The sequence below is a fragment of the Crocodylus porosus genome, unplaced genomic scaffold (genome assembly GCF_001723895.1).
Source record: "Crocodylus porosus isolate Cpor-Errol unplaced genomic scaffold, CroPor_comp1, whole genome shotgun sequence".
Taxonomy (NCBI): Eukaryota; Metazoa; Chordata; order Crocodylia; family Crocodylidae; genus Crocodylus; species Crocodylus porosus.
The window spans coordinates 38049590-38059951 of record NW_017728886.1 but is presented as its reverse complement, the minus strand read 5'-3'; the positions used below and the strand labels follow the sequence as shown (position 1 = coordinate 38059951).

Here is a 10362-nt window from a genome sequence, read left to right as displayed (position 1 = left end):
TCACTGTCAGGGCGGCTAGGATCTGGAACCAACTTCCAAGAGAAGTGGTGCAGGCTCCTACCCTGGGGGTTTAAGAGGAGGTTGGATGAACACCTTGCTGGGGTCGTTTGACCCCAGTACTCTTTCCTGCCATGGCAGAGGGTCAGACTAGATGATCTACTCAGGTCCCTTCCGACCCTAGAAACTATGAAACTATGATTTATATTATAATCTCCATTTTACTCCCTCCCTATCAGGCTCCCCATCCCTCCTTTAGTTAGTGCTTCCCAGTTATAGCCTTAGCCCTCCTAGCATTCTTTCCTTTACCTCTGATCATTTCTTCCAATACAAGCACAGGTGGTATGTACTTCAATTTTTTATTTCCTGGTTTTCAGCAATTTAGCTTTGGATTATTTTATTTGTCCCCGTCCACATCACCTTTTCATAGAATGAAATCAGGTTGGTCTACCATAACTTGCTTTTGACAAATCCTGTTAACTATTCCTGACCATTGTGTTATATTTCAGGTATTTAGAAATAGATTCCTAGATGACATTTTCCATGTTTTTATGGGTATCAAAGTCAGATTGATTGGTCTGTAACTCCCTTGATCCTTCTTCCCTTTCTTAATGATTGGCACAACATTTACCCTTTTCTAGTCGTCCAGGACCTTACCTGGCCTCAAACAGAACAGTGAATGGCTCCACAAGTACCTCATTCATTTCCTTGAGTACTCTACAATAAATCTTATCCAGCACTGCTGACGTGAAAACATCTAGCTTTTCCAAGTAATCTCTTATCTATTTTTCCCATCCTCTAAGCTGCTCATTTCCCCTCCCACCCTTGTTGCCACTTGTGTTTGCCACCTGTAACAGCCTGCAGGTTGGAGCAAGAGATGTAGGGGGATGATTTTAGAGGGTGACACCAGGAAGCTCCATTTACTTGAGGAAATGTGCGACAGCTCTGAACAGACAATACACCTCCCTACACTTGCTTCTGAGGGATCTAGCCCACTGGTTCTCTACATTTGATAAATTCCGCTTTTAGGAAGTTTGGTGTCTTTATTCTACTGCTCTCCTTTATTCCTTTCCTGAGGATCCTCTGCCATTTCATCATCACTACCACTCAACCTATCTCTAGTCAACCAATTCCTCCCTGTTTGTGAACAGTAAATGGAGAAAAGCTTTCTCTTGGTTGATTTTTTTTTTTTAACCACTTTTAACAAATGCCACACTCCAAGAACTTGCTGGACTGTAAAAAGTTTGCCATAAGCACCAAATCCTGCAATCTGGATTGTCTGAAAAAATCCTTGTCCACCTCCTTCTCCTGGCTTGGTGGTCTATAGCAGGCACCCACTATAACGTCACCATTACTGTTTTCCCCTTACACCTTGCTGGCAGCCATCTGTAATATATGCTTTCCTCAAACTCCCTTGCCATTACTTCAGTTATTCATTTTTATGGCCTTAGCCTTGCCGGCAAGGGCACAATAGGACACATTCTCCCTTCCTAATGACACTACCAGCAAAAGTCTCCAGTTCAAATGCACTGGACACGCATCTGTATACCGTGGAACAAATGCATGCACAAACCATCTTCAAGAACAGAGGCAAGAAATCTTTTTCTCCAAATGGAGAGAAGAAAAAAACATCTATTTTTTGCTGTATTTCTTCTTCTTCCTGCTGCTCTTCACAGTTTTTCCAGCTTTTCTCCCCTTTCAAATTCTTCCCTTTCTTTCAAAGCCTTTTTTTCTCCTCCTTCCTTTTCCAGGTGCCACCCATAACTCCCCACCTGGAGATTTTGTTCTGTGTACAGTGTTGACATATCTCTTCAGCACAGACTTTGATCTTTTCACAGGCATTGCCCATGTCATTACATCTTTCACAGATTATACTCAAATGGACAACCACCACTAGTAGTAGTAGGCATGTCTGGGCTTGTCCCCAAATAGCAACTTAGTATCAGAAATATTAAAAATGCTATCCCTGTTAAGTACTAAATTTTATAAGTTTTCTTTATTTTATATAGATGGTGCTTGCAGGAAAATTTTTTTTAAAGGAATGCAGGAGAAGATTTAATTTCCTTATGTATGTAGGTAGGAACTTTAGTCTGTGCATTTGTTAGTTTTCAAAGGAGACCCTGTTTTGAGCCCCTGTTGCTGCTGACAATACCTAACAGTACAAATAATAAGTGGTAATAAAAAATAATTTGCAGGAGCAGAAATATCAATTAACACCAAAATTAAATGAATAACTGCATAATCATGTATACTGTTTGTTTGTTTGTCAAATAAAAAAGGTATGCTTAACATTCAGCTATTTTTCAAAGCATTTGTTCCTGAATAGTTTAGTTGCAGGCAAATCGTTAACTTTCACCATTGATTTTTAAAATATATTTTTGTTCAGTAAGGAATTTCACAGTTAAAATTTGCTCTATGTTTTGTCGAAAAAGCAAACTGTGATTACTGGCAATCCCTCATGGTCAAGGATGATCACTTCCCACAGGGTCAAGTAAAGGGTAGTAAATGAGTCCACTGATGACTAAAAAGGTCAATCCTAGAATCACAGGTGGTTAAAGGGAGGATTGGGCCACAGACTTTTCAGTCATTTCCTTTCCTTCTATTTCTGTTATTGTTCTGCCTCCAGGGAGAGACCGTTTTTGTCAAAGAAAGATTTAATTCTCTCACAAGGTGTCACCATATAGCTCTATCCTGGGTTAGTCTTTCCCAATTTGTGATGTGAGTTTCTTAACATTCACTTTGAGGGTGTCCTTGAAGTGTTTCCTCTGGATCCTGTGTGTCCTTTGTCCTTGGCCGAGCTGGGAGTATAGCAGTTGTTTTGGTAAATATACACAAGGCATGTGTGCGCAATGCCCAGTCTGCTACAGCTAATGTTGAATAATCAATGCTTCCATATTGGTGGTGTTCATGTTGGTGAAGACGCTGGTATTTGTGCAGTGATCCTCCCTCTTTATACCAAGGATCTTCTGGAGGTAGAGCTGGTGAAGGCATTCCAGATTTTTCAGGTGGTCCCTGTAGGTCACCCAAGCTTCAAAGCCATAGAGAAGAATTTGGGTTACCACAGCGTCATATAACATTGGAGCTTTGTTTGAGTCCTGTTGTCGTAATCACTGAACACATCATGATACACTGTCCCAAAGACAGAGCTGGCACATTGGATCCTATATTGAATCTCTTCATCTATGTTGGCCTTCTCTGAGAAATGGCTGTCAAAGTACAAAAAGTGTTGAACATTCTTCAGCTCCTGTCCATTGATAAAGATCCCCTTTGCCAGGGGAATTGATTGGCCTGGAGCAGGCTGGTGAAGCACCTTTGGTTTTTCCCATGTTAAGGGTCAGTCCCAGGCACTGGTATGCTTGAGAGAAGCAGTTAAGGGCTATTTGTAGGTCCTCAGTATGTGCAGCAACAGCACAATTATTGGCATACTGAAGTTCCACAATCAAGACCAATGTAACTTTGGTTTTGGCATGAAGACAGGAGAGATTTAAGAGTCCCATCATCCTGTACTCGATGCCAGTGCCATGTGGCAGACAGTCATGAATGAGTATAGATGACTGCAAGAAAGACAGATTGCAACAATTCTGTTTTCAAACCCCGCTTGCCGCCAGTTTGAATGGCAAAGGGCTTCATAACTGAGTTATTACAAAGGATGAAGGCAGTCACATGGTCATGAAGGAGTCTTAGAAAGGTGATAAACTTCCCTGAGCAGCCAAACTTCGATAAGATCTTCCATACAGTCTCAGGGTTCACAAGAGTCGAAGGCTTTGGTTCAGTCAGTAAAGGCCACATAGTTCTCAGTGTTGTTCTCAGCAATTTTCCTGGATCTACTGGGCTACAAAAAATTATGACCAGGGTCTCTCTTGATGTTCTGAAGCCACAGAGACTCAAGAAGCATTTTCTCAGCAAGAGGAAGCAGTTGGTTCAACAGAAATCAAGTAAGGATCTTCCCAGAGATAGAGAGGAGGGTAGTACCTCAATAGTTTTCTGAGTCAGCCTGATCTCCCTGCTTAAAAATGGTGACAATACTGGCATTCCATAGGTTAGTGGGAATTTCCTCAGTGTTCCAGATTTTAAGAAGCTATGTGTGCTGCTTGTTGTTTCCCCACCAACTTGTTGTCAGTTTCCCCACCAACTTCGAAGATCTCAGCTGGTATGCCACGAGGGCCAGATGCTTTGTTGTTCTTAATCTGTTCCATCACCTTGTGGACAACTTCAGAAGTTGATATACTGGCAAGTGCTTCCCTTATTGGAAGCTGCAGGATGGATTTGAAGGTTTCATCAGTCACTGACTATTCCTGGTTCAGGAGCTTTTGGTAGTGCTCCTTCCAGTGGTTAGGATGGACTGGTTGTCTTTAAGGAGCATACTGCTGTCTTCAGATCTAAGCAGGGTAAGTCCGCAAGAACTTGGTCTGTATGCAGCCTTAATTGCACTAAAGCAGCTCTGCATAGCATAATTGTCAACTAATTCTTGGATTTATTTTGCTTTTTCTTTCCACTATTTGTCTTTTGTTTGTCTAATCTTCCTCTGGGTTTCAACTTTAAGCTACTGACAAGTCCCTTCCTTCTGACTGACCTAGGATGGTTTTGACAGTCTTCCGATTGAGCAGGGCTTTTACCTCAGCATTGTTGTAGTCAAACCAGTCCTGATGGTGTTGGGTGATAAAGCCAGTTGATTCATGTAAATCCCATGGATGGTCTCTTGAGAGAGACTGGCAAGCTTCAGAACACAAGTGTCATCATTTTCAATCCTAAAATTTGTGAGTTTGGCAGGCTTCGTGGTGTCTAGGGGTCTGAAAGCATTTGATATTGTACTGTTTTTGGAGTAATCTGGGTTGCTTTCAATGTTTCAGTGCAACCCTCATGGACATGATTGATCTCACTAAACAATGATCAGTCCAGCAGTCATCAGTTCCTCTCATGACATATGTGATATAGACATATTTTTTGATCATGCTGTCTTATGACAACATAGTTGAGGAGGTGGCATTATTCTGAGCAGGGTGTTGCCAGGTTGTTCTGTACTTAATACTAATTTCAGACAATGTGACAGGTAATGACAAGGTTGTGCTCTGAACATTTACTGAGTAAAAGGAGGCCACTGGAGTTGGTCTCCGCTACTCCTTCCTTCCCAATGTTGCCCCCACTCCACATGTTAAAGCCCTGGCCAACTCTCATGTTGAAGTATCCAAGGAGGCTGATCTTGTCCTGTTTTGGGATGATGGTCAGGATTTCATCAAGGCCAACATAAAACTGTTCCCTCTGTCCTTCCTTGTCAGTGTTGGGGCATATGCACTAATGATAGTAGCAAATGAATTGTTAGTCAGGTGGAGGCAGAGTCATGAGGCATTTGTTAATGCCAACAAGGAATTTGGGTATTAAGCTGACAATCTGCTTCTTAAATGGTAAAACCAACACCATGTATTTGCTGGTCATTTGCAGGTTTCCCTTTCCAGAAAAACATATACCCACTCCCTCCTTCCACAGATGGCTTTTGTCTGCATGTCTGGTCTTGCTGAGAGCAACAATATTGATGTTGTACTGCAAGTTCTTGAGTGACAATAGCTGTTCTACATTCAGATCTGTCACTGGTTGGGTCATCTAGTAGGGTCCATATATTCCAAGATGCAAAGGACATTTTTGTGTTTCAACCACAATTTGATGATCCCCTTAAAGTAGCTATACAGTCTGGTAAGGTAAAGTGAGAGAGCCTATTTTTGGGGCACCTGATCTAGCTCTCTTCCCATGCAAGGTGAGCAGAAGGGATCCTAAAATCTGCTCAGTCACAATAACAGCTGCCAAAATACCCTCCTGTTCCATGCTGAAGGTCAAGTGACCATCACACAACTGCTGCCTATGTGTGGATCCATGACTCAGGACTGCAACCCACTGTCACAGGACTATGCAGAGGTTATAGGTACTGGTTATTATAATAATGTTGGACCAGGGGGAGAAGCCTACATGTGATATTTACATAAGGAAACCATTGCACATTGACAACTGGATGGCTTGTGGCAGAGGAGAAACCTGTGTCCAATGGCAAGGAGATGCAAGACAACTGGCGTTACTCTTCCACTGCATCTTTCATTCACCTTTGCAGTCATTGAGAAGTACGCTTTCTGCATCTACCTGCTCCACCACTGAAGTCTTTATGTTGTGTTGGATTGAACTGCTCTTTGTCTGATACCTCACCTTTGACCTTACCCTCATGGGTGATCCTACAAGGATCAGTGGTATATGCATGCCTCTCCACCTTGTCAAGGTAGCAGTACATGGTGAGGCATAAAACAAGTACTGTAGTGCTTAATGTTGAGTTTTAAAACCAAGCAACTGTTTTCCCCCAGCTTAGTATTTTATAGAATTTTCTATACTTCAAATGGTGATTAAGATCAACCTTCAGATTAACTTAAGTTAATAGTTTAAGTTGAATGATTACATTTTCAGTTCAAATGTGATTAATTTTATGACTTATAAAGCCTCAAACTCAACTGGGTAGTATCCTGAAACAATGGGGGGAGGAAGAATCATGAGAAGAGTCACTAGTTTCTCATGTAAACCAAGAACCTGATTTACATATAAAAAGTTTTAGCCCTGCGTCCTAATTTTACAAACTATTTCTAACTTCTCACCAAAGAGTATGCCAACTCTTGTACAACAGGCTAGTAAATAATGATACTGAAAAAGTAAAAATAATTTATTACTGCAGTTTTATTTTTAAAACAGGGCTTCCATATTCTATATTGGTGCTCCTAAGCTACATAAGCATTATTGAAAATTACATTCTTGACCTTTCTTCACTACCACCAGAACTTCCAATAGAAAAATGCTAAATAAAACAGGTTTTCTATACAATTCTGAGCTCTTTTTAATATTCAATATTAAAAAAGCACAAATTGAATTATCATTTATGGAGATCACATGCGAGTGAATGGGATATGCAGTCTGAAAAAAATATTCCTATACCAAAGAGAAAAAAAGCATGGATATTATCCAAATAATTTCATATTTGTTCAGACAAAATGCTGAAATTTGTGTTCCTACACAATTTATTTGGAGGAAAAAGAACCCAGTTTTAAAGAACCTTGGCAATTTTGTTCCTTTCAGACACGCATACTATTACTCTGGACTAGGAGCTGGTGTTCTCTTGGCGGCCTACATGCAAGTTGCATTTTGGACAGTGGCAGCTGGTCGGCAAATCAAGAAAATCCGACAGCAATTTTTTCATGCAATAATGCGACAGGAAATTGGATGGTTTGATGTAAATGATGTGGGGGAACTCAACACTCGACTTATAGAGTGAGTATTATTACTGTTTTTTATTCTATTATTAATTTTATTAGTAGTAGTAAGAAAGCGTCAGCTGTAAGATAGCCAGAGATGACCTGAGCAGGGGGTAGGGCCCTGCTCCTGGATGCAATGAAGCCAGCGACGGATTCAGGGGCTGGGGTGTTGAATAGCCAGACCTGAAGCAGCACAGTCACCACACTGCTCCGCCTGGCACCCCAATTTCCCTAGCATCCTTCTACATACATTTCTATTGGAAAAGACATTCTCAATCTCTTAGGTATGGCTTAAACTACATTACAACTGAGTGACTGCAATTACAAACATAGAAAAAGGAACAAAATAGATGTACCATAGCAATGTAAAAGCTTTTTGTGTTTTCTGTATTTCCTTATTTGTTTGCGTGTGGGTTTGTTTTTATTTTTAGTGATGTCTCCAAGATTAATGAAGGAATAGGGGACAAAATTGCAATGCTCTTCCAAGCAGAAGCTATGTTTCTCACTGGTTTTATAGTTGGTTTTTTAAAAGGATGGAAATTAACTCTTGTGATACTGGCAGTCAGCCCTGTCATGGCATTATCAGCTGCTATATGGGCAAAGGTAGGTGAAAACTGAATTTTCACTGGGATGTAAAATTATATATATAGTGCCCTGTTTCATATAAGTAGGGACCTACTTATAATCACAGTGAGGCTCAACAATTTGTGGGTTGGTCATGGCATAACAAGCAAATTTTGTGGTTATTTCCCAGATGTGCTCCAGTGACCCTGCCCCCCTCAGCACATGATCAGTGGAGGCACCCCAGCAGGAGAGGAGGGATGAGGGGGCAGCTGCCATCTAATCTGCTGACTGTACTTTGTGTGGTCCTGCCCCTCACTGCTGTTTGGTGGAGAGGCCCTGGCAGGGGGAAGGGGAAGCACAAAAGGGTGGCTGCCATCTCATCTGCTGCCCTTCATGTTGCCCTGCCAAGCAGCACCTTTCCCCATGCCCTCACCTTTGGGCAGACTGAGATCCTGGCCCATGGCAGCAAGAATCACTGGTCCCCACTAGAGACAGAATTTTATTTTTATTGTCAGCAAAATCAACTTAAGAAAACATTACTGGATTTTGCAATTTCCACAAAATCTGCAAAATCACAAATTAAGTAGACCTGTATATTTAACTAAAATATACTGAAATAAATATATAGTGATTTATAAATATAGAATTAACTAAATATACAGCAATAAAGAAATTAATTCCCTAGCCTTTAGAAGTAATAGTTTTAGACCTAGTCTACAAGCAGACATTGTATGTAACCAAATTGGCCCATAATTATACCGGTACAGTTAAAGCAGTACAAGATCTCTGGTGTCAACGTATATGGATCCAAAGCTGCTTATACTAGTATAGCATGTTCTGACAAGGAAAGTGAAGTAAGATGAGTGCAGGCAAGATTCTTTGACTAGATGTGATAGCTGATCTAAGAAAAGCTGAGTAGTCGGAAAAAAGTTCTTAACAAGCTTTCTGGCACAAATCACCCTTCTTCAGGAATAGGGAGTCTCTGCTGCTCTGGGACTCCAAGAAATGAGAGGAGCTAAAAGTGTGGCAGGATGTCAGTGAGACTGGAAATAGGTAGAAGTTAGAAAGACAAAAAGGTGAAGCAGGGAAGGGAGGGAGGAAAAAATGGCAGAAAAAAGGTTAAAAGTGAGTAAGGGAGACACTACAGTGGTAGTAATTCAAGATAGAAGAGGCCATCTGTGAAAAAGGAAATAGCTGAACATTAGGAAGACAGAAGACAGAAGTACAGTAGGGAAGAAAAGGCAGGGGAAAAGAAAAATGTAAGAGGTCAGGTCTGACAGGTAACTGGTGAATCAGATGGCAGGCAGGTTGTAATGCATCATAAATCCAATGTCTATACTGAGTCCGTGATTTTTTGTATCCAGTAAATTTATGAAGTGATGTTTGTAGGCTTGTCTATGAAAGGTGTTTTGTAAGTTCCCTTTGAGGATTAGAATTGAGATTGGAGAGGGAGCGATTATCTTGTGAGAAGTGCCCCCACAGGCAGTTGAGTATTCTTATCTTTGATGGGTTTTCGGTGTGCATTCATTCTGGTGCATAGTTGTTTCATAATTGTTAGGGTTGGGTCCTCAATAGTAGGTAGGGAAGGGACCTCAATAGATCATTGAGTCTGATCCCCTGCTCTGGGCAGGAAAGGGCAGGTCATATGACCCCAGCCAGGTGTTGTCTAGTCTCCTCTTAAAAACCCCCAAGAGGTACACCACCTCCCCTGGAAGCCCATTCCAGATCCTAGCAACCCTTACCATAAAGAAGTTCTTCCTGATGTCCAACCTAAATCTGCTCTGTCAGTCTGTGGCTACTGTTCCTTGTTATTCCAAGGGGTGCCCTGGTAAACTGATCATCTCCTAGTTCTTGCTGCTGCACCTCCCCTGAAGTTTTAAATGACCACAGGAACCCCTCTCAGCCTTCTCTCATGGAGACTGAACAGATACAGGTCCCTCAGTCTCTCCTCATAGGGCCTTACCTGCAGGCCCCTAACCATATGAGTGGCCCTCCCACTGGGTCCTCTCAAGGTTATCCACATCCCTCTTGAAGTGCAGTGCCCAAAACTGGACGCAGTACTCCAACTGCAGCATGACCAATGCCGCATTGAAGGGAAGTATTCGACTGCCTGGACATGTTTGTGATGCGCCTGCTAATGCATGATAGAGTGCAGTTAGCTGTACTGATTACTTTGTCACCTTAATGGCTCTTATTCATGTTGGAGTTTTGTTCCAAGGCAATTCATATTCACCTTTGGTGTCTGGTTTCTCTTAAATACTTTCCATCTGGGCATTTGGTGCACTGGATGGGATGTTACATTTCAGGAGGTGCAGCTGTAAGATCCAGGAATGGTGTTTGTTCTGTTATGGGGTGCAGTTATTATTGAGGTGGTGGAGATGTGTTGGTAGGTTTTGTATTTCTTGTCCTGGCATGGTCTGGATGATCCACTGTGTGTGGTTTGGGTCATAGGGAGTTTGCTTCTGGTGATGATGAAGTTGGCAAAGTTTGGAGTGTGTTTAAAGGCTAGGATGTGTGGTTCTGG

The 10362-nt window shown here is 41.7% G+C and overlaps 1 protein-coding gene across 1 annotated transcript in view; it reads left to right on the top strand.

The window, feature by feature from the left end:
* Positions 1-10362, top strand: part of LOC109308457 (multidrug resistance protein 1-like) — a 74750-nt gene that overhangs the window by 8298 nt on the left and 56090 nt on the right. The window contains exons 4-5 of the mRNA XM_019532764.1: positions 7099-7290; positions 7706-7877. Coding sequence (XP_019388309.1) covers positions 7099-7290; positions 7706-7877 — 364 coding nt within the window. The remainder of the gene's footprint in view (positions 1-7098; positions 7291-7705; positions 7878-10362) is intronic.